General features: G+C 46.2%; 1 protein-coding gene across 1 annotated transcript in view; it reads right to left on the bottom strand.

Annotated features, from left to right (window-relative positions):
* The window catches only part of DCC (DCC netrin 1 receptor), a 611994-nt gene that overhangs the window by 17200 nt on the left and 570549 nt on the right, over positions 1–24245 (bottom strand). Inside the window, exons 22-26 of the mRNA XM_083151819.1 lie at positions 17817–17988; positions 14837–15063; positions 11620–11736; positions 7284–7439; positions 1312–1524 (exon numbers count right to left, since the gene is read on the bottom strand). Of these exons, the coding sequence (XP_083007945.1) occupies positions 1312–1524; positions 7284–7439; positions 11620–11736; positions 14837–15063; positions 17817–17988 (885 nt within the window). The remainder of the gene's footprint in view (positions 1–1311; positions 1525–7283; positions 7440–11619; positions 11737–14836; positions 15064–17816; positions 17989–24245) is intronic.

The raw sequence follows: 24245 nt of genomic DNA, 5'->3' as shown, positions 1-24245 counted from the left end.
TCACCAATCTTCTACCCCCAAAACTTCCCTCCAGAGGACCACAAAAACCTCTGAAAATAGGGGGCAGCAATCTAAACCCAGATTAAACCCTCCCTTCTTGAAAAGGATATAATTAACTGATATCATCAGCGCTTCTGTGTGGCATATTGTCACAAAAACCTATCCTCATTTGCAAACTAATGACAGACTGGTTTTTAAGGTTGCATCCCCCTTAGCAGTTGAGAAGGGTGGGAATATCTTTTTTTTTTATAAATGTTGGGGTACAGTGCACCAAAATACTGGCTCCTGCACAGTGAAAAGAGCCAGATGCCGCATTGTACCATTATGTGCAGCACCCGACTCCTGTGAATGTGCTAGCACTTACAGCGACAGCACCTCCCAGACCCCCAGAGTGCCAAACGTAAGATGGCTCATGAGACCACACACCCCTATGAGGCCACACCCCCTGATGAGTCCACACCCCTTTTTCCAAGGTTGTGACTTTGGTGCACTGGGTGCCATAGAGGCTAGCGATGCTATTGCCTGGTAGTCCTAGGGCTAAGGTGCGGATGAGGTTGGGATGTGGCTGCTACACATCATGTAGGAAATGGCAGCCCACCCACACTCCCGCCATAATGGAAGACTCTACTGTGACTGCACATGCTTAGAAGTGTTACACACTCTGCACTGTTAAGAGTAGAGTTGGGGGACCCCAATTTTGAAATGGGGCCCAGCGACACCTTATTTCCACCCCTGTATGCTCGCCTTATGTTGCTTCTGCGTTTCGCCAACAACCAAGATCCACAAGCCTTCTGTTTTGCAGAGAGAATGCATCATCGATGTTACATCACAAAGGATGGTATTTCTGGAGTGGCAATCTTCCATGCACTGCTTTCGTCCAGAGGAGGAGCTGCAGCACAGTTCAAAATGTAAATAGGGTAGACAGTTTGGAATGGCAGTTGGTGGAAATGGGTGTGGCTCCCCTATTTGAATTTTGAACTGTGCTGCAGCTTATCCTCTGGATCCTCCCCTGGTGGAAATTTTTTACATATCCAGAGTACATCTTTACAGCAGTGAGCATTAATGGTTAACGTTTCTCTCCTTTAAAAAATGTTAACAATTGCTAAGCAGCAGCTTCTGCCTTTCAAGGTCAGTTAAGCCTCATTGCATTCATGTTCTGAAGCAGATGCAGTTTTCAGGAAAGATGATTTTTCCCTCTATGGGTTAAGTTAGATGAATCCCTTCCCGGGTAAAGTTGAATGTACTTACTGTATACATACAAAGTCTGATTAGACATTCATGCCATCAAGCTGTGAGAAAAGTAATTGTTACCTGTTTGAGATAAAAGTGGCGTATAAGGAACTTTAGGCTCCATCGCCGTCATTGGCGGAGGTAACAAGGGGTTGGCAAAACTGCGTAGGGGGTGTGTCGGCCGGACGCAGGCAGTAGGGATCGTCCGGCTGGGAGCGTCCTCGTTGCTGGGGTGTTCCGGCTGCGTGTGAGACAGCATGGATGACTGTTGGGACTGTGGACCTTCATTCACTGCTGGAAAGAGATCAGGAGAGATTTATTAGTCATTGCTTTTTTAAAACTTATACAGGAAAACGTCAATGCGCAAGTAGCTACTGGAAGCAGTACAGACGGTATAATGGTTACATTACTGCCTCACAGCGCTGAGGTCATGGGTTCTATCCCCACCATGTGTTATATATACAGGACAGTACGGATGGTGTAATGGTTAGCATTACTGCCTCACAGCACTGAGGTCATGGGTTATATTCCCACCATGTGTTATATATACGGGGCAGTACGGATGGTGTAATGGTTAGCATTACTGCCTCACAGCACTGAGGTCATGGGTTCTATTCCCACCATGTGTTATATATACGGGGCAGTATGGACAGTGTAATGGTTATAGCATTACTACCTCACAGCGCTGAGGTCATGGGTTCTATCCCCACCATGTGTTATATATACAGGACAGTACGGATGGTGTAATGGTTAGCATTACTGCCTCACAGCACTGAGGTCATGGGTTATATTCCCACCATGTGTTATATATACGGGGCAGTACGGATGGTGTAATGGTTAGCATTACTGCCTCACAGCACTGAGGTCATGGGTTCTATTCCCACCATGTGTTATATATACGGGGCAGTATGGACAGTGTAATGGTTATAGCATTACTACCTCACAGCGCTGAGGTCATGGGTTCTATCCCCACCATGTGTTATATATACAGGACAGTACGGATGGTGTAATGGTTAGCATTACTGCCTCACAGCACTGAGGTCATGGGTTCTATTCCCACCATGTGTTATATATACGGGGCAGTACGGATGGTGTAATGGTTAGCATTACTGCCTCACAGTGCTGAAGTCATGGGTTCTATTCCCACCATGTGTTATATATACGGGGCAGTACGGACGGTGTAATGGTTAGCATTAGTGGCTCACAGCACTGAGGTCATGGGTTCTATCCCCACCATGTGTTATATATACGGGGCAGTACGGACGGTGTAATGGTTAGCATTACTGCCTCACAGCACTGAGGTATGGGTTGTATCCCCACCATGTGTTATATATACAGGGCAGTACAGATGGTGTAATGGTTACATTACTGCCTCACAGCACTGAGGTCATGGGTTCTATCCCCACCATGTGTTATATATACGGGGCAGTATGGATGGTGTAATGGTTAGCATTACTGCCTCACAGCACTGAGGTCATGGGTTCTATTCCCACCATGTGTTATATATACGGGGCAGTACGGATGGTGTAATGGTTACATTACTGCCTCACAGCACTGAGGTCATGGGTTCTATCCCCACCATGTGTTATATATACGGGGCAGTATGGATGGTGTAATGGTTAGCATTACTGCCTCACAGCACTGAGGTCATGGGTTCTATTCCCACCATGTGTTATATATACGGGGCAGTACGGATGGTGTAATGGTTACATTACTGCCTCACAGCACTGAGGTCATGGGTTCTATCCCCACCATGTGTTATATATACGGGGCAGCACGGACGGTGTAATGGTTAGCAGTACTGCCTCACAGCGCTGAGGTCATGGGTTCTATTCCCACCATGTGTTATATATACGGGGCAGTACGGGTGGTGTAATGGTTACATTACTGCCTCACAGCGCTGAGGTCATGGGTTCTATCCCCACCATGTGTTATATATACGGGGCAGCACGGACGGTGTAATGGTTAGCAGTACTGCCTCACAGCGCTGAGGTCATGGGTTCTATCCCCACCATGTGTTATATATACAGGGCAGTACGGATGGTGTAATGGTTACATTACTGCCTCACAGCACTGAGGTCATGGGTTCTATCCCCACCATGTGTTATATATACAGGGCAGTACGGATGGTGTAATGGTTACATTACTGACTCACAGCGCTGAGGTCATGGGTTCTATCCCCACCATGTGTTATATATACGGGGCAGTATGGATGGTGTAATGGTTAGCATTACTGCCTCACAGCACTGAGGTCATGGGTTCAATTCCCACCATGGCCCTAACTGTGTGGAGTTTGTATATTCTCCCCGTGGGTTTCCTCCGGGTACTCTGGTTTCCTCTCACAATCCAAAAATATACTGGTAGGTTAATTGGCTCCCAATAAGATTACCCCTAGAATCAGGGCTGCCCTCAGAAATTTTTGTGCCCAGGACTGACAAAATAGACAGGGCCCCCCCTTCCCTTTTTCGAACATGAGGAATGCCTGGTGAGACCTCCGGTGTCTGTAGCACTGGCTGCAGTGCTCAACCTCTGCATTGCTTAAAGGGAAATGTCAGGGGCACTTGCGCACCAGAGCCAAAACTAATATCTCTGTCATCCGGGGTTATTCACCTGATGGCAGAGGCATGGGTGTAGGGATCTATGACGGGACACCCGACAGCAGCGTCACTGCTCTCCACTCTCCATGACTCCGATCTCAACACTGAGAGAGCCCCAGTACCCATTCTAGTACAACAGTCCTCCTCTGTATGGACATCACATGAGTGGACTGCATTTCCATCATTGCATGGGTTAGTGACTCCCATCATTGCAGGTGCGAGTGACTCCCATCTTTGCAGCGGTGAGTGACTCCCACCCAGCCCAGCTATAGCTTTAAATAGCTCCACTACGTGCCTCTAACGTACAGGTTCTCAAACTCGGTCCTTAGGACCCCCCACAGTGCATGGTTTGCAGGTCTCACAGAATCACAAGTGAAAGAATTACCTCCACCTTTGGATCTTTTAAAATGTGTGAGTGATGAATGCACCAGTGCACCTGCCGGGTGACCTTGAAAACGTGAACTGTGCAGGCCGAGTTTGAGAACCCCTGCTCTAATGCAGGATCTCATTATTAATGGTCCGTTCTAAACTTTATTTACAAATTGCTTAGAAGATGTCATTCTTCCCATCCTCCCTCACTCTCTGATCCCCACACCCCCGGACTCTTAATCTCTCTCTTCTGACCACGCCATCTTTTCTCTTTTTTGCTTGCTCACCATTCCCTTTTCTCTCTTCTCCTTTTCCCCCTCCATGTTCTCTCTCCCCCACCCCCTGCTCTCTTCCCCCTGCCCGCTCTTTCAACCCTCTCACATCCGCCCCCCCCCCCCCACCTGTCTCACATCTCTATCTCTCTCTCTCTGGCCCAGATGCACTAAGTGATAAAATGGAGAGTGATAAACAGCCAGCCAATCAGCTCCTGTCTGCCATGTCACAGACTGTGTTTGAAAAATGTCAGGCAGGAGCTGATTGGCTGGCTGTTTACCACTCTCTATTTTATCACTTTTGAAGCTTAGAGAATCTGGCCCCGTTGCCTTGGGTCTCCCCTGCTGCTCTCCTAATAATTACCGAAACGCGTAAACGTAATTGCTGGAAAACAATAAACTAAGCACTTTATAAATGGAAAAGTGAAAAATGCTAATAATACAACTGTGACCTCACTGCAGATATTGTAATAAAAAATAAGGAAGCGATTTTTCACGGCTCCGCAGATATAAATCAGCTCCTACATTATGGCACGTTGCGATCATAAAGAATTTCATAGTCCCAATGACAATTGACTGTGTTCTATATGAGTCATTTATATGCATTTGTTACTTAATGATAAAATTGCGATCTGATTTTTTCCCCCTCTTTTTACACAGATTGCATTAAGATGCGCTGTAAGATTTTACGACTAATTATAAACTGCTTTTTATAATGTGCCGCGTCTGCAGGTGATATCGCGCAGTTATGTTCAGCCTGGTGCAGGATTAGCCTCCAGTGCGTACCGAGAATACAAAATTATACCTGGCCGCAGATAGACAATTATTAAGTAAGAACATTACAATTTACTGAAGTGTAAAATAAAATCTATGTCTGTACTTGAAAGGTGATAAATATAAGTCTTCATGAACCTAGGGGTAAATTTAATAAAGCTTCTTAAAACTAAGGAGGTGATGTTGCCTATAGAAACCAATCAGATTTTGTCTATTGCATCCATGAAAATGATAGAATACTTTTACCCCCCAGACTTGGGGCAGCTGCACTCCCTGCACCTATGGTAGCTACACCCCTGTATATAACATATGTAACTGTGACAGAGAAGTTGGCCCCTCTCAGCTCTGGGCCCCATAGCAGCTGCACTCCCTGCACCTATGGTAGCTACACCCCTGTGTATAATAACACATGTAACTGTGACAGGGAAGGTGGCCCCTCTCAGCTCTAAGCCCCATAGCAGCTGTAGTCCCTGCACCTATGGTAGTTACACCCCTGTATATGGGGCGCTGTGCATATGGGGGCGCCGGGGGCTGCGGTGCTATAGTTACACCTCCCCCCAATCCCCCGCAGGCTTACCTATTTCGCTGGTCCCGGCGGCTCCGTTCTTCTGCTGAGGACCACCACAAAATGGCCGCCCCCATACAGCAGACAGAAACTGTCTGCTGTATGGGGGCGGCCATTTTGTGGTGGTCCTCAGCAGAAGAACGGAGCCGCCGGGACCAGCGCGAAAGGTAAGGCTGCGGGGGATTGGGGGGGTTTGCATGGGCGGCGGGGGGGGGGGGCGCCCAAAACGTAGCTACGCCGCTGAGGGAAGGTGGCCCCATAGCAGTTTACTATCTGAAGTGCAGGAGTCTCCTGGAATCAGACAGCCCCTTTCTGACAAAATAACTGAAAACATTATCTGAGAACTGTAGAGTATATTGTAGGAGAGTTCATGCTATATCTTCTCTTGGTGGCGTGTTCAAGGTGTGTGTAGTTACAACCGCCGTGATCAAAACACTCCAGTCTTTGTTTTGAAGGGCAATTTGTTTGCTGTGAAATGCTACATATATAATTTGTAGCGCTGCTCGCTTCCAAAGATGTAGAGCATTTTGCTATGATACTTTGAAGTCTTTTTTTCTTTGAAGGTATAATGTTTCATAAGAGAAAAAAACCAAAATTTTTATATATATATTTTTTAAAATCAACTCTTGACATCTCGCGTCTTTGATGAGAACACAGCGCCGGTGAGACTGAGTTCTATTAAATATTCTTCCAAGATAATCTTCAGTTCCTGCGTCGGTCATGTGCTACATATACTTATACATAAATAAATAAGTAATGAATAAAGGAGGCAGGGAAAAAGCACTCTCTGTGCAGTACAATAAAAAAATATGACAAAAAGGTAAGTACAACAGGATAATACACCACGAATAATTATGTCGGTATTTTAATTTTTTTCAGTATTTTTTCTGTTTTTTTTATTTTTTTGTAAATGTACTTACGGTAAAAGAGAACATTGTTTATTTTGTACCACTCTGTGGCAGTGCATAAATAAGAGTTTGAATGAATTGCTTACAGTTTCCTAGGTAACACAGATGCCCTTTACAGAATGACAGATTCCCGCACAGTCATGTGATGCCCTAACACTTATAACTGATGTGCTGTGCTTTGCCATGTGCACTTTTTGGCCCAAACCAACATCCGTTGAGCTACAGTTTAACTGGATGGTGTGATGGTTAGCATTACTGCCCCACAGCGCTGAGGTCATGGGCTCAATTCCCACCATGGCCCCTTCTGTGCGGAGTTTGTATATTCTTCCAGTGGGTTTCCTCTGGGTACTCCAGTTTCCTCCCATAATCCAAAAATATACTGGTAGGTTAATTTGCTCCCAACAAAAGTGGGAATGTGTATATGGGGGGGGGGTATAGATTGTAAGCTCCACTGGGGCAGACCTGATCAGTGCTGCGATTTGGGCTGAATCAGGACCTATTTGTGCGCTATATAAACACATAATATTAAATAAGTATGCCATTCCCAAACATTTATTTAATTGCTCACCTCGACAAGGTCCGAATCCCCGATCCACGGAAAGAGTGGGGAAAGGTACAGGACGCAACGTAAACTGCGGATGTGGGTACACGCAAGTCGGTGAAGGAAGAATTCCTGGGTACTGGGCACTTTCTAGTGTGGGCACTGGGATGGCACTGACAACAGCTGTAGAAATAAAAGTAACATTGTAGCTTAATATTAACGGCTCATGTATGCAGCTTTTAGCCAAATAAACTGTTACACATCATCGGTACGATTGTATCTAAGCTCGGTGATTAAGAAACATTAGCGTCAGTTTAAAGTGATACACCACTCCGCGGTAATGCAATGAATCCACGCCGTCTCCGTTCCGCATCGTACATGTGATTGAAATAAAGTACAGCCATTACTGCCTTTTATTAATATTTGGAACGGAAATCAAAACAATGCGTCATATCAATGCACAATTTTTTATTTTTAAATCGTCGCTCTGTGACCGTTTCTGATTAGAAATCTGCAGCAAATACGGCAACTTGTTGACAACTGAATTCCGCGGTGACACTAATGTGAAGAGTTTAGCATTGTTGAAATGTTTAAACAAATCACGTTGAGTTTTTACAACGCTGCGGCTCTGTGTCACAAAAAGCAATTTGCCGCGCGCCGTCATTTTTTATATGCAGGAAATGAACGACTTTACATCGGGAAACCGAAATAAACAAAACAGATTGGGCCGCAGCGCGCCTCTGTGTATCCCTCTGTAGCATCGCACCTGCTAAAGTGTTTTCCTTGGGGACAAATACAAAAAAAAATTGAATTACTGTAACTTACTGCTACCAGTGTATCAACATGAAGTCAATTTGATATCAATGCATTGCATTAGGACTGCTGTGTGTGCTGCAGATATTTGTTTGAATGACAAGTGTTTTGCATTTATGTGTTGCTAGAAAATATTTCTTCAATACAAAAAAAAGTATTTATGGACTTGGAATAGGAATAGTAATACTTCTTTCCTGGGGTGAATGTGAAAAGAAGAGTTTGTTTTGTGGTTCTTATTCTAGTTGATTCGGACAGATGTGTATTTCAGACAGGAACCGAGTGTGCTTAGCCCCACCTACCGTACGGATCGCTCACACCGTCCGAATGCGGTAAGAAGCCGAGTGTACGGACCGCGAGTGGATGTTTCATGTGAACACCTCCTCCATCTGTGGGAACCTCCCCCATCCTCCGATGGTCGCCGACCATCGAATGATGGACCGAGCGGTCAGGCAGCACCGAGAGCGCCAGACATCTCGGACATGTTTTTGTATGAAAGCAGGGATATGGGCGGGCAGCTGGCATCCGGCTATGTCAGCTGTCCGCCCCCCACACGTGCGTCACGGCCGCATTACCATATGTACGCCCAGCGTTGGTAATGAGCCCAAACAGCCCTTTACGCCCCTCTCCACCCCCTACTCGGATGGTTCCGTACGATCGTTATCTGCACGGACCTCACTCCGTGGTCCGACGTGCGAGGCGTTCACACATGCGCAGATACGCCTCTGCACATGCGCAAATACCAAACATCGGCCGTCCGACCGCACACGGAGCCGTCCGACTCAGTCAGAATAAGGGCCTGTGTGCGCATCCAGAATTCAGGTATTTCTCCACTATCCCTAACCCTACATTCCTTCCCAAAACCTTTCCTTGGACATGGCGTCCTCCAGTCGTAAGCTACCTATGAGAGAGACTCTTGGAGGTAGTATGGTGACTGCTTTACAAAATCGTGTTGCAGAGGAAGCTAAAACCGCATTTCCACCAGCAACTAAGTATTAGGTCGACATGCATGAAGGTCGACATGGGGTTAGGTCAGCAGGGTCATTAGGTCAACATGGGGAAGGTCAACAGTCAAAAGGTCAACATGGGGGTTTTCACTTTTTTACCCTCAAATGTCGACACAGTCAACATGGACACTTATAAAGTGGGAACAGCGCTCGGCACACTATTTTATTCTCCCACCGTACCCTAGGGCCTGAAATACCGCCTGTCGGCACAAAAAAAACAGTGAAAAACCTCATGTCGACCTACCCCATGTCAACCTAATGACCCTGTCGACCTAACTCCATGTCGAACCTCAGTCATGTCGACCTAGTGGTGTCGACCTAGTCGTTGTAGACCTAGTGACTGTATCCTGCTCATAAAATGCTGGGTGTCCCCCTGCTGCCGTCCACTTCCCCCCCGTGCCCGAGCAAACTCCTCGGCGAGTGTGATACTCACCAAGACCAAATTCGGCCCCAAACGATTGGGTCTGAATCAGGCCCTATGTCTCTACAAGGTTTGATACAAAAAAAAAAAAACAGTTTTCTATCATTTTCTATATAATAATGTTTGCAACAAAAAAAAACCTGATTGATCCTCTATTTCTTCTGCTTGGCCTGCGCGATGCCCATTCGTTTCCCCTGAAGACGGAAGGCCTGCCTCCTCTGTCCTTGGCATGAACTCATGAAAGAATTGATTTCCGCCCGCTCACAAGGCCAGGGAATCCATATCCTGCTTTGTGTGACCCCATTAGTCGGCTCTTACCATTACATCATAGCAAAGTGCACGCTCGTGTTCCTAACAAAGAAATATGACGGCATTTTGCTCCATCGGAGAGTCCCGAAAGTGGGTCTTGCACAGGAGAGTAATGCGAAAAGGCCGCCACTCGTAAACAAGTCAGCCAAGGAGCATAACCCCATATATTCTTTTATCATCGCCAACTATGTGCTTAAATATCAAAGAACCACGGTATACTGTAACGTTACGTTAGTGTTTGTGTACAGTGAGAATCTCTAATGGATCCTGCCTGGTATGTCATGCTTACAGATGAAAGGCAGCCAGTGGGCTCCGTATCGATTCCCATTTCTGCTAGTGGCCTTTGACCATAAGACATCTACAAACATCACAGTACCATGTACGTACTAGACGTTCCTGCCGGCTCACTGCTGTACTAAGTGCACCTTCTGCTGCCCCATCCAGAACATCTCTGCTCTTTGCACAGGTACAATAAAGTAGAGTTCATTACCACCATGGGCCTGATTCATTGGGATACGGTCGATGGGTCAACTATAAGATGGTCGACAGTCATTAGATCAACATGCTGAAAGGTCTCTAGGTTGACATGGGACAAGCGCGACATGTCTAGGTCGACATGGGTTAGGTCAACAGTCAAAAGGTCGAAATGGGGTTTTTCACTGTTTTTTGAGCCGACAGGCGGTATTTCCTGCCCTACCATCCACTAGGGCGTGGTGGGAGAATAAAATAGTGTGCCGAGCGTAGTGAGGGGACGCAATGCACTTAAAACTGTGTCCATGTTGACTGTGTCGAAATTCGGGTAAAAATACAGTGAAAATCTAGACCCCTGTCGACCTTCCAGCATGTCGACCCAACGGTTTCGACCTAATGACTGTTGACCAAAATTTGGTCAACCCAATGATCCCATTCCGATTCATTAGTGATCGGTCCCTAGCGTATACGCAACGGGGACCGATGGTATTTGATCTGTATTTGAGCATGTACATGGCCACTGTACAAACGTTATCGGCACAGCATTTTTTCCCATGAAAACGCTGGCCGTTCCCCAGCCAGGCCAATACCTGCTCGGGGCGGAGGAACTAAATATCAATTTAGTCTGACTTTTATTTCTGAAGGCCGGGCAGCCTTTCAGCGCTCAGTCAGCAGCGATTTTTCGCTGCTGACTGAGCCAACCTGAATTAGGCCCCATGTCCAAGTATCAGATGATGAGTGTCTCAGTAAGTCTTCATTGCAATTAGTTCTGCTCTAACTCTACATGGAAGTCAACACAAGCAAAAAAAGGTCGACATGGAAAAAAGTTTTTCATGATTTTTAAAAAAACAGAATTGTTCATACTGTACCATCCCAGTGGGCATAGAGCGAGAATATAATGGTGGTAAGCGGCACACTAGTACGATGTCCATGCTTGTTGACCTTTTCACGTGTCCACCTTCTGCCTGTAGGCCTTTAGTGATTGACCTTTTGACTGTTGACCTAGACACAGTCAAACTAACGATCCCCACCCGAGTCAGACTCTAGAAGTAGGGAGGAGGACCTGCTGGGAGGGAGGGGCTGGGTCTGAGGCGGGAGGAGCAGACAGAGCGGGGAGGAGCAGAGTGAAGTAACACAGTGGAGTGGGTAGAGGAGCGAGAAGGGGGAGGGGGCACTATGGAGCGGAGCAGCAGGCAGAGGTGACGCCACAGTGCAACATCTGACATTTTTCATAAGATTATTAATAATGCATTTAAACGTTACCAGCCATAAAGTAAAAAGTGTTCTCTTAATTATTACAGATAAAAGTCAGGCACAGCACTGTAACCGAATGTTGGACACTTACAAGGGTTGCTGGGCTGCGATTCCATTGGGATCATGAGTTTGGCTCGCGTCGCCCGGCGGGCTGCTAGAGACCGTTCTAGCGTTGAAATGTTGCTGCCAACTTCATCTGTGTCAGGCCCTGGAGACAACACATCAATTACTTAAGAGACCTTAACAGACTTTATTACTATATTAAAAAATAATATTCCTCAATTCCAGATTCAGACTGAATTTATATATTCTTCTACAAGACGTAGCGCAGTCAAATGATCTTTTATGGTAATGCTATAGAAATTCGCTACATTATATGTTTTTGCCACCAGATGGCGCTGTGAGAGAACTGTACTGCGCATGTTATACCAACAAGAAGCATGGCTGAATCAAACTTATTGATTTGCTGAACTGAAACCATAATTGTGGTATAATACTGTATAGCCAACACAGGGTACCATGCCAAATAAATGGAGTGCATTCCATGGAGGGGAACATTACAGGAGACCTATACATGGACCACTGCTCTTTAATATAATATGCCTTTTTGGAGATGATGCAAAGGTATGCAACAGGGAAGACACAGCAGGAGGGGTAAAACAAGTAACTGATGATCCAGGTAGACTTGATGAATGATCAATGATGTGGTAACTATAGATTAATGCAAAAAGGATGTACTTGGTCTCAAAAATCCAAAAGCTATAGCATTAATGGCACTATATTGGCCATATATAGGCAGGTAAGCAATGTAACAAAGCATTGATGAAGTCTTGGTTGTATAGGGAGAGGAATCAGTAGCAGGAAGAAAGAAGTAATAATGCCACTGTATAGGTCACTATTACAGCCTCATCTAGAATACTGTGTCCAGTTCTGTGTAGGTTATTGGTACGGCCTCCTCTAGAATACTATGACCAGTTCTGTATAGGTCACCGGTGCAGCCTCATCTAGAGTACTGTGTTCAGTTCTGTATAGGTCATTGGTGCGGCCTCATCTAGAATACTGTGTCCAGTTCTGTTTAGGTTATTGATACGGCCTCATCTAGATACAGTGTCCAGTTCTGTATAGGTCACTGGTATGGTCTCATCTAGAATACTCTGTCTAGTTCTGTATAGGTCATTGGTACGGCCTCATCTAGAGTACTGTGTCCTGTTCTTTATAGGTCATTGGTACAACTTCATCTAGAGTACTGTGTCCAGTTCTGTATACTGTAGGTCATTGTTACGGCCTCATCTTGAATATTGTATCCTGTTCTGTATAGGTCATTGATGCGGCCTCATCTAGAATACTGTGTCCAGTTCTGTATAGGTCATTGGTGCGGCCTCATCTAGAATACTGTGTCCAGTTCTGTTTAGGTTATTGATACGGCCTCATCTAGATACAGTGTCCAGTTCTGTATAGGTCACTGGTATGGTCTCATCTAGAATACTGTGTCTAGTTCTGTATAGGTCATTGGTGCGGCCTCATCTAGAGTACTGTGTCCTGTTCTGTATAGGTCATTGGTACGACTTCATCTAGAGTACTGTGTCCAGTTCTGTATACTGTAGGTCATTGTTACGGCCTCATCTTGAATACAGGTTGAGTATCCCGTATCCAAAATGCTCGGGACCAGGAGAATTTTGGATAGCGGATTATTCCGTATTTCGGAATATTTTAATATTTCAATGATGTATTTTGAAGTATCTTGCATTTATGCTGTATAAACACATAATATACACACAAATATATTTTATTACCACATAAAATACACACAAACATATTTTAATTGTTCAAAAAAACAAGGTTTCAAAACGTGAAACAAACTGTGTGTACTATCTCAGCACTGAATTTAAATGCCAAGCAATCATTGTCTTGCACATATATAGTGCCAGTTACATATCATGTCCCCAGTGATGCTGTTACATATGTCCCCAGTGAGTTTTTAGCAAAAAAAATAATTTTTTTCACTTTCTGGAATGTCCGTATTTCGGAATAATTCGGATAACGGATATTCGGATACGGGATACTCGACCTGTATTGTATCCTGTTCTGTATAGGTCATTGATGCGGCCTCATCTAGAATACTGTGTCCAGTTCTGTATAGGTCATTGGTATGGCCTCATCTAGATACTGTGTCCAGTTCTGTATTGGTCACTGGTACGGCCTTATCTAGATACTGTGCCCAGTTCAGTATAGGTCATTTGTACGGCCTCATCTAGATACTGTGCCCAGTTCTGTATAGATCACTGGTACGGCCAAATCTAGATACTGTGTCCAGTTCTGTATAGATCACTGGTACGGCCAAATCTAGATACTGTGTCCAGTTCTGTATAGGTCATTTGTACGGCCTCATCTAAATATTGTGTCCAGTTCTGTATAGGTCATTGGTATGGCCATATCTAGATACTGTGTCCAGTTCTGTATAGGTCATTGGTACGGCTTCATCTAGAATATTGTGTTAGTTCTGGAGGCCATACTTCCAGAAATATATAAATATTCTAGAGACATTATAAAGCAGGGCAACTAAAATGTTGCATGGCCTACATCACAAAACTTACCCAGAAAGATTAATAAAATCTCAATATGTATAGTTTGGAGCAGAGAAGGGAAAGAGGGGACAGGATATAGACTTTCATATATATTAAAGGTTTTAACAAGGTCCAGGAGGGAAACATTCTTCAAAGAGAAGGGGGGGGACAGAGTTGTATAAAGATGATTTGTAGGGTATGTAAATGGAAATTTGATAACAGTAGGTTGTAAATGAATACATTGCATATACCTGTATGCAGGCTAATAATAACTTTAATACATTATGGGCGGGGTGTACTAAAGGAAAAATGCGGTAAAACTGGGTTTTACTGCATTTTCCTATGTACCAATTCCCGTCCGCCCCGTCTCCGCCTATGGGCTTCTATCGCCGCCCGCCGTCCGCCCCTCCCGTCCTCCGTAGATCCATCGACCAGCAGGTGTCACAGCCGGGAGGACATCCGGCTGCAGGGGGGAGGAGGAGACGCAGGGGGACACTGACAGCCGCCGAGATGTGACGGAGACCCCCGCACAGCACATTACAGGTATCGCGGGGGTCTCCGTCACCGCACCCCGATGCTAGCCGCATATGTTAGTACATATGCGGTAGCATCGCGGCGGCTGTCAGGCGAAGGGCGGCGATGTATATTAATACATCCCGCCCTATATATCTATTGGGTTCTCTGAAAGGTTATTCCACCCCTTGTGAAACCCCTCCCCCGTGGTTAGAGTACGGTGGTGGTTACCAGAATGTGATGCGCTCTTGCTGCCCAGCTGTGACTCTGATTGGCTGTGACTGACTGGGGTCATATCCTGGCAGCTCTGCCTGGGCGACTCCCGGCCTTGGTTCTCACACCCCACTGGCTTCTCTATGTTTTTCATTTCCATCTCCTCATGGTGGATCCACAGATCGGGAGGCCTCAAATCCTTCTGGCTTCCTTTCCGTTTACTGACACTGTGTGTGGCCCGCTTTCTGTTAGGGTACAAGTGCAAAACAATTATAATAAGCCAAAAGCATGAAAATAATAATGTTATAGTATCTCTAATCTATCTGTCTGTCTGTCTATCCTTCTATCTATCTGTCTGTCTATCCTTCTATCTATCTGTCTGTTCTTCTATCTATCTGTCTATCCTTCTATCTGTCTGTCTATCCTTCTATCTATCTGTCTGTCTGTCTATCCTTCTATCTATCCATCTGTCTGTCTATCCTTCTATCTATCCATCTGTCTGTCTATCCTTCTATCCATCTGTCTGTCTATCCTTCTATCTATCCATCCGTCCGTCCGTCCGTCCGTCTGTCTGTCTATCCTTCTATCTGTCTGTCTATCCTTCTATCCATATATCTATCTGTCTATCCTTCTATCTGTCTGTCTGTCTATCTATCCTTCTATCTGTCTGTCTGTCTGTCTGTCTATCCTTCTATCTGTCTGTCTGTCTGTCTATCCTTCTATCTGTCTGTCTGTCTATCCTTCTATCTGTCTGTCTGTCTATCCTTCTATCTGTCTGTCTATCTATCCTTCTATCTGTCTGTCTGTCTGTCTATCCTTCTATCTGTGTGTCTGTCTATCCTTCTATCTGTCTGTCTGTCTGTCTGTCTGTCTGTCTATCCTTCTATCTGTGTGTCTGTCTATCCTTCTATCTGTCTGTCTATCCTTCTATCTGTCTGTCTATCCTTCTACCTGTCTGTCTATCCTTCTACCTGTCTGTCTGTCTATCCTTCTATCTATCCATCTGTCTGTCTGTATATCTGTCTGTCTTGTCTCTTGGTCTCTCATGTATATATCTAATATATATATATTTGCTATCTGACATCCATCTTTTTAATATATATATATATATATATATATATATATATATATAATTTTACCCTGTATATACCCCCCCCCCCACCACCACCACCTACAGATATATACATGTACATGTGTCCGTACAATCAGCAGAGGGCACAGGGGGAGAACCGGCCGAGCAGGGCAGGGAGATGAGTGGATTTTGGATTCAGACGTGTATGGAGGGTGATATGCCAATCCCTGCTGATCTCTGTGCCAGGTGCCATGCCACTTTAGCACCAGCTGCTTGCTGATAAGTAGTGTAAGTTATGCAGTGAGGAGGATGCCAGCTCCTCGCAGCTAAGCACAGGGGCACATAGCACCAGGGCCGGCTTCACAACACACACACACAATCCAGGCCTCCGAGCATGACATGAAAGAGGAGAAGTGGAAACGTCCTGATCCTGGGAGCCAATCACCATGTATGTCCCTGTGCAATAGATCTGCGGCTTGATTCAGACCTGCTAAGGGCTGAATCGGGCCCTCAGACACTATTTTGCATGGGCAGGTTTCTAGAAAATGGCACGGTGACTATTTTGCCAGCCATCTCTGCAGCTCTCCTGTCTTGACGTGGGACTCCAGAGGGGTAAGTATTACAATTTTTTTTGCAGTCTGGGTACTCAGGGGGCCCATGTGCACAGCACACAGTGCACCCATTCTATCTATGCCACTGCAGTACAGCTTGTAAGCCTTTAATGGTTAAATAAAACACATGACAATATTCCCACAGCCGGCGCAGTACACAGCCTGGAGTCAGAAAAGGTTGCTTTCTTTCTTTTCCCCCTGCCAAACATCTAAATTGACTGCGCGCTGAAATTCAGCTTCTCAATTCTTATCCGCTGTCTTGTTACTCTGCCAGCTGCTTGGACTGATTTCAGAAAGTCGTCATTTCAGATATAATTCTCGACAAATTCAGAAGCTTTTTTTTCCCCTCTTGCAGGATGCTAAATGCAGCTTTGCCGCAACGCTCTGCCGCTGCAGATCCCGGGCCGAGATTACACCGGGGCACATCACGCCAGCCTTTGTTTATGGAGAAGGATAAGACATTGGGGGAGGGGGGGGGGGAATATTTATAGGATTACAAATTAAAGTGCCTCCAGCTGCAAATCTCAGCTGATCCGTAGTGTATAATGTATACTGTTTTAGTGTATACGTAGTGTACAATGATTTCTCCTGCCTTCCCAAACAGAAGTCAGTGGAAACTGACTATTATTTGCGTGCACCTGGATGAAGACGGGAGGTCCAGCTGATGTCCTGTGATGTCAGTCACCCCCAGCAGGCAACAACCCTGCCCGTGTACCCAGGGGAAACGCCCTGCTTTTTTAATGGGGCCACCCATAAAACACTGAGAGTTCCCATGGTCCAGCGACTTTACCGCCCCTGTCCCTCCCCGTAACGAACGGCCCGGCGCATGTGTAACTCAACACTTGCGTAGACCCCCAAACATCCGTACGGGGCCAAATTCACCCCGTCCCGAATTAATCAGAATTAGGCCCTTTGTCCTTTCATGATCTACGTATCTTTGGAATGCTTGATTAACATTGGTTCTCTAGAGTTTCACCTCCTTCATGAACGAAGCATGGGGAGCACCGTGAGCTGTGATAGGGGATGCGGAACACTTCTACAGTGTCCATGTCAACCTACGTCGTCATAGACACCAAAAAAAAAACCATGTCGCCCTTTCATGTCAATTGTTTGCTAGTGATGACCTTTTGACCCTGTCAATCTTATGCATGTCAACCTTCTTCATGTGTCGATCAAGAGTGGTCAACTTAATGACTGTCGACCTAAAACTTGTGGACCTAACAATCCATACCTCAGTAGATTTTAGGAAATTATTAAGAGGGTTTATTGGGTGTTTTAGACAGAAAGTTTGAGATGTTCCATAAAGATGACGTACTTCCTCTGCTGAGCTGAAGACCGCCTTGTGCAGATGACCGCAACTATGACCACCACCAGGATGGTGATGGCTCCAACGGTGACCATGATGATCACCAAGAGATTGCTGTTCTTCTGCGGGGTCACACCGTGAGGGGGGTGCATCTGTCCTATGGGGGGCTCTAGAACACAACAAAAAAAATATCAAAGTGTTAACCCTTTCAGGTCAGGCTCAACAGCCCTAGCACTAGTAGCAGATCCAGCGGTGAGCTGCTTTAAAATAATAACATTAACATCGTTCAACATTCAACGTAGACTATTTTTGAATAAAAAAAATAATAATTAATTTAAACATTTAAAACAGACTGTTTGAATTGCAAAAAAATAATTTAGACTGTAAAAGATTAACAATTAAAATGCTGTTAAACAACCCGGGTGGTCTTAAGGCAAAGCCACGTGGTCTTGGCTGTGGAGATGGCCTTATCAACTGTGGAACCAAGCCTGGGTTATCCACAAAACAATCTACACAAGACTGTAAAAATCAGATACCACCGCTAGAACACTGTGTTCGTATATAATGATGCCATGAATACAATGTCTAACTGATGTTTTTTCTGCTTTATAGATTGCTAGTACTATACTGTAGCTGTGTGTTTAATCAGCAGCCAGTTCTGAATCTGTTGCTGGGTGCCCTTATTTGAGCTGTCTATGCACAATATCCGGTGTGGCAAATCTTGTGTAGATCAGAAGAATTATCTTTATGCTGGCACAGTGGCACTGATCAAGAACAAGTCATGGTCCCAAATACCATAAACAGCAACATACAATTATAAAAATAATGGAAAGATGACAAAGGTAATGTTAAAATATAAAACAAAACTGCTTTATATATATATATATATTAGTATATTTTACTTCTAAATATGAAACCTGCATACAGTATAGGACTGGAACAGGTTAAAAATGCACCTGCAAATTCAACACAGTCTGCAATATGCATCCGTCAGATGCTGCGACGAGCTCAGAGACATCTACAAATATTTTATGTACTGTACAGAAGATTTATTTAACGACCTTGGTGTATGCAATGCTGCTGCGCTGTTTACTCTCATTCCATATTGATGGAGAAAATCGCGCACAGGGCCACCATGAGTAATGGATAACGTGTTTAAATATTAGCAGGACCCCCCGTGGGCTGCGCTCCAGCTTGTCATGTTAATTTATACTGTACATGCATCTAATTTTGTCTTTTTTTTTTGCGGAGATGATCTCATACATCAGTCATGTACCGTAAATCACCGGGGGGAGAAATGTTCAGAACCGGGGGAGAAATGTTCAGTTATTGTGATGTTTCAGACAGTTTAACAAAATCTATGCAGGAGAGCTGGGTCAGGTCACTGGACACTGTATCAGACGATGTATCAATGCATGCTACTGCCTGTGATGTCATCTTACAGTACAGCTGCTGTCACCGGTAATTCTGACCGTTGCTGCATCTGATACATTGTGATGAAAAGATGCTAAAGTACAGAGAATAGACTGCTGTCATCTTCTCAGTATCCCATCTCTCTAACATAAGACACTAAGGGCTAAAGCTGTACTAGGCAGCCTAGATAAATGCATTTGCATAGGAGAGACCGAGTGATCTGATTTCTACAGTAGCTGCTCAATGTGATCTGGTGGGTCTGTAATGTTGGCGTTTCACATCCGTATCCCTCTGTGTGAGTCTGTCAAAGTACAAAACCAGCTCCGTAGGATGTGATCCTAAACACATAAAGACATGAAAAATAGACAGGAGATGCCCTTAGGGGGCTATGTACTAAGCATTGAAAAGAGTAGAGAGAGATAAAGTTTCATATCTCCCAACTGTCCCATTTACCACGGGAGCGTCCCAGTTTTTTGGGCATTCCCGCGGGGGGGGGGGGGGGCAGTTGGGAGTCCCCGCTGCCACACGCTTCTCAGTGCATGCGCACATCGTCTATTCCCCGCAGGCAGAGGGGCAGCAGCGGCAAAACAGGGGCATGGCCTGACACGAGTGATGCACTTTGAAGGGCACACCCCCTCACCGTGAGGTCACACCAATCCAGTGTTGTAATAATGCTACCGCAGGCCCAGCGGTGGACACATGGGCGCAAGGTCTCTGCAGATTCCTAGCTGAAATTTGCTAAAAACAACCCTGTAAATATGGCTGTCGCCTTGCAGGAGACAGATGCTAGAGTCTAGAATCCAGCGTTGTCAGGGGAGCACAGCGCCTATAGCACTGCCCGGAAGTGCTGGATTCTGGGAGCACTGGCATGCCTGCAAGCAGGAAACCCCTGGCAACAAGCAAGATATCCCTGGCAACGAGCAGGAAACCCTGGCAACGAGCATGTAACATGCTTGCCTGCTCTCCCGAAAGTTGGGTCCCCCCTCACTGGTCCCCCGGAAGGTCAACAAGTCTACTGCATGCTTCCCGGATCCCCCGCACCCCCTGAAGCCGCTGGAACAAAATCTGGAATTATCCGTTCTTTTTGGCCCAACCTGTAGTGCAGCATGGTTATGTCCACCTGCAAAAATTGCAGCCTTGCTGACTGGCCCACAGTTATGTAGCTCTGTACAGACGCCCACTCACGGCCGGCGCTCAGAGTACCCGTTGCGTAGAGCATGGACTGATAAGGCTGGCATGTGAATGGTGTTCTCCAGGGAGAGAAGATGCTTAATTACATTACTAAGGGGCTAGCACACAGGCAGAATGTGAAGCATCTTATGCTGGATCTCATAGAAGGTCATTACTGCCGCGCATCTGAGGACTCCTTCTCTTTCTCATTTATGTTGAGTATACATTTACACAGCGAGATGGAAAATAGAGAACATTGATTTCAAATGCTGCCTTTATCTTATCAAGGGGATGGGAATCTCTTCAAGCGGCGCACGTCCCTCTGTTATGCAGAACGCTGGTTAAAGATACAAGACCAGCTCCAATGCAGATCCCCAGCCTTGTGATACCCCTTTCATACATTGGACCCGGCATTTAGAGTGCCGGGTCACTTTGCCAGGAGCAGCCTGATCCCCTTTCACACTGAACATTTAATTACCGGGTTACAAATTTCAGCTCCGTAATTTGCTGAATAACACGAGTACTTCTTCTGTGTGAAAGGGTCAACCCGGGTCGTAAATGCAATGTCCTCGACCCTGGTCAATTCCAAGGTCATAGACCCAGGAATTAAATCCCGGATTGACCCTTTTACACAGAAAAAGGACCCGCGTTAAACGAAAAATGACTGGGTAGAACTGCTTTACCTGGTCATGTGGTTTTCTGTATGAAAGGGTTCTATTCCTAATATTCCAAAATCAGCCATAGGGGAACATTTTACCGCAATGGCATTCGGACCTGGATACTTTTATCTAATACACCGCCAGGAGATTTCGCACCTTTCTGTGATGCTTTGCGTCATAACCATTTATGTGCAGTCTCTGTTTGTGTACGAACGCGGTGACTTGCATAGTCGCCGTACTGTGCGGGCGGGGGGGGGGGGGGGGGGGGGGAGGGTGAGGCGGGTACAGGTCACGCCCATGAGAACAACCAGCATTTCATTGGGCGTTCCTATGCAAACACTGGGTGTTCCCATGCCAATGGCGCAGTGACGCGGGTGCCGGGGGCAGGCAGCTGACATTACTGGAGGACAGTTGCCCGCCCCATTCACATAGCAGGGCGCTGCCAATCTGAGAGTGACTTAGTTTTGTGAACGCTTAAGAAATCGTTCCATGGTCGTTGACATGGAATGATTTTGGGCCTGCGCGCTAGGCTGCAAATTCTGCAAAACATTCATTCACATGCGTGTGGGGATATTCGCCGTGTGAGCGGGGGGTGGTGGGGGGGAGGGGGGGGAGTGTGTTAATGCAGGAGGCATTTAGTTGGCTGGCAAAGCTGCGAAATTCGCGGCTTTGAGAGTCAATCAGAAGGTAATGTGGAGGATCCGCGCCAGGTTTTAGAGCAGCAGCAGGGAAACTGATGTGATCAGGGTCGGGCTGATTAGCAGCACCTGTGCTCTCCTGATATAGGTGTTTCCAGGGCAGGAAGTCATTGCTCCTGATGGTGGAATAGCTGGCCAAGTGACAGACTACGGTGTGGGCTACGGTAGGGACCACTGGAACATACTGAAGAGTTTGTTCTATGCTGTGACACCTGTATGCTGCAATGCTGTAACCATCCTTGCCTATGCTGTTTTCCTGCTACAATAAAGACCAAGACTTCATCTTCTCCTGTGTATGTGATTCCTTGTCACTTTTTATTTGTGTAAATGAGCCGGATTATGGCCCTTATTCTGATCGGTGCGGATATATCCGCGTGCGTTCGGCCCGCCGATGTTTTGTGTCTGCGCATGTGCGAGCGGGGCGTACGGCCAAATCCTGCATGATATGTGAACACTCCGAACAGGGGGTGGAGAGGGGCGTGAAGGGCTATTTGGGCTCATTACCATATGCATACGCCCCGCGTTTCATGGGAGTTCCCAGGAAAACGCTGGGCGTACGTATGGTAATGCGGCCGTGACGCACGTGTAGGGGGCGGACATATGACATCGCCGGATGTCAGCTGCCCGCCCAGATCCCTGCTTTTGCACGGAAAAATGCCCGTGTGGTCTGAGGTTGCGGGAGCTGGTGGAGCACTCGGTCCTGCATTCGATGGTCTGCGACCATCGAATGATGGGGGAGGTTCCCTGAGATGGAGGAGGCGTATTCCATGAAAAATACACGTGCGGTCCGTTCGGCCAGCTTCTTACCGCGTACGGACGGAGTTGGCGATCCGTATGGAAGGCGGGGTTTCGCACGCACGGTCCTGGCCGCATAATCGGCTCTGGCCGCACCGATCAGAATAAGGGCCTATGTCCCTTAAGCAATGAACGGCTTTCCCTCAGTGTGTCTATATTGCAGATGCTGCTATAACTTCACCAGCGCATTGTACTTGTGCTGATGGCTGACTCCGCTCATTTGGGAATCCGATGTTCCTCGCTATTGCGCCAATCTGCAGATGTGTACGCAGTTTGCTCAGGACCGTACAATAGCTTTGTCGGGCATCTATCATCTCTTCAGAGAGAGGCAGCTTCATGTGCGACAATTAGCAGGTCCGTAGGCTGAGATAGGACAGCTGCGTATGTACAGTATCTGCGCAGAAAGGTGAATGAGGCCCTTTCTTAGCAAATAAGCCCCCACTGTTCGCATGGAAGAGCCTTTTTCGTCTGTCATTTGCAAAGTGAATTAATCTATTTAAACACCTTTTTGCTAAGTAGCTGAAAGCGTGTTACATCTGTGTTTACAGCCGTATTCATCACTGTGCACTTGTCCTCAGTATGAAACCAATGAAATGTCTTTTCTCTAACCGGAATGTTATGTACTATGACCTTGAGATTAACCGGTGCTCAATGCTACAGACAAATGTTTTCAGCTACGGAAGCTCTTGTCTTTGTGATATGCAACACGCGTCCTGTTACTGGGATATAAAGCTTAGGCTGACTGGGGGTAATTCACACCGGCTTGCTAGGCTGCATATATTCGCTAGCTAGCCAGCAGGTAAGCGCCACCTCGCTGATAGCAGCCCCCCCCCACCCAACCGGATCTCTACGCGGCCACACAGACGAAAAATAATTTGATGGTCACTCCCCATCGAAACATTTTTCCTCTGCTCGGTATGAAAAGGAAGCCTATACTTACTCTTCATATGACTGGCCCACCCAACATTTTTGTGCCCATGAAACGCTGGGCGGGCCTGTCGAAACGCCCCTTGAATGTTACTCAGGCAGCGAGCTCCCCGACGAGTGTGAAACTCGCCGTGGGTGCTCGCTGCGGGTGTTTGCACATGGAAATGATCGCACATGCGCAGATCCCCACCATCGGATTGGGGATGAATTCGGACTTGTGTGAACATGTGTGAATCGGCCCCAGCGCACATAATTCTGCATGGATCCGTAATATGAGAAGTTGCAGATGACCGCGAGCAGAAAGCCGCAGCCCGGACAGAACGGTCAGTCGCAGATTCCACGAATCTGCGACTGAGACAGGCTGGAAATGGTCAGCGCTGACGTCAGAGACCCACCCCAAATACTCCTGCGCAAACGCATCATGATTTCGCCCATACACACCGGCTTCCCGTCAATCAAACTGCAACTGCTATGCGATTGCCAAGCGTTCACATTTTCAGTCGCTAATTACATTTGCGCATGCAAAATGCGAACACGGTAAATGCGCAGTGAGACGATAATGACTGGATTTTCTAACTCTAATTAGCCCCTGACCCACCGCAACAATGCTCCTTAAGGTGCGTACAAACTAGATGATATATTAGTCGATATGCATTATATCGTTATAGAAATTTTTGTGCATATCGTCTGAAGGGTACGCATTATGGACCTTATCCAGGTCTGTTGGCAACTGGCGCTCGTTCGCACGGGGATTAATGTTTTGTTATGGCGCGTAA

The sequence above is a fragment of the Crinia signifera genome, chromosome 1 (genome assembly GCF_055691185.1).
Source record: "Crinia signifera chromosome 1, ASM5569118v1, whole genome shotgun sequence".
Taxonomy (NCBI): domain Eukaryota; kingdom Metazoa; phylum Chordata; class Amphibia; order Anura; family Myobatrachidae; genus Crinia; species Crinia signifera.
The sequence above is the reverse complement of the archived record's forward strand: the minus strand, read 5'-3'. Positions and strand labels throughout refer to the sequence as shown.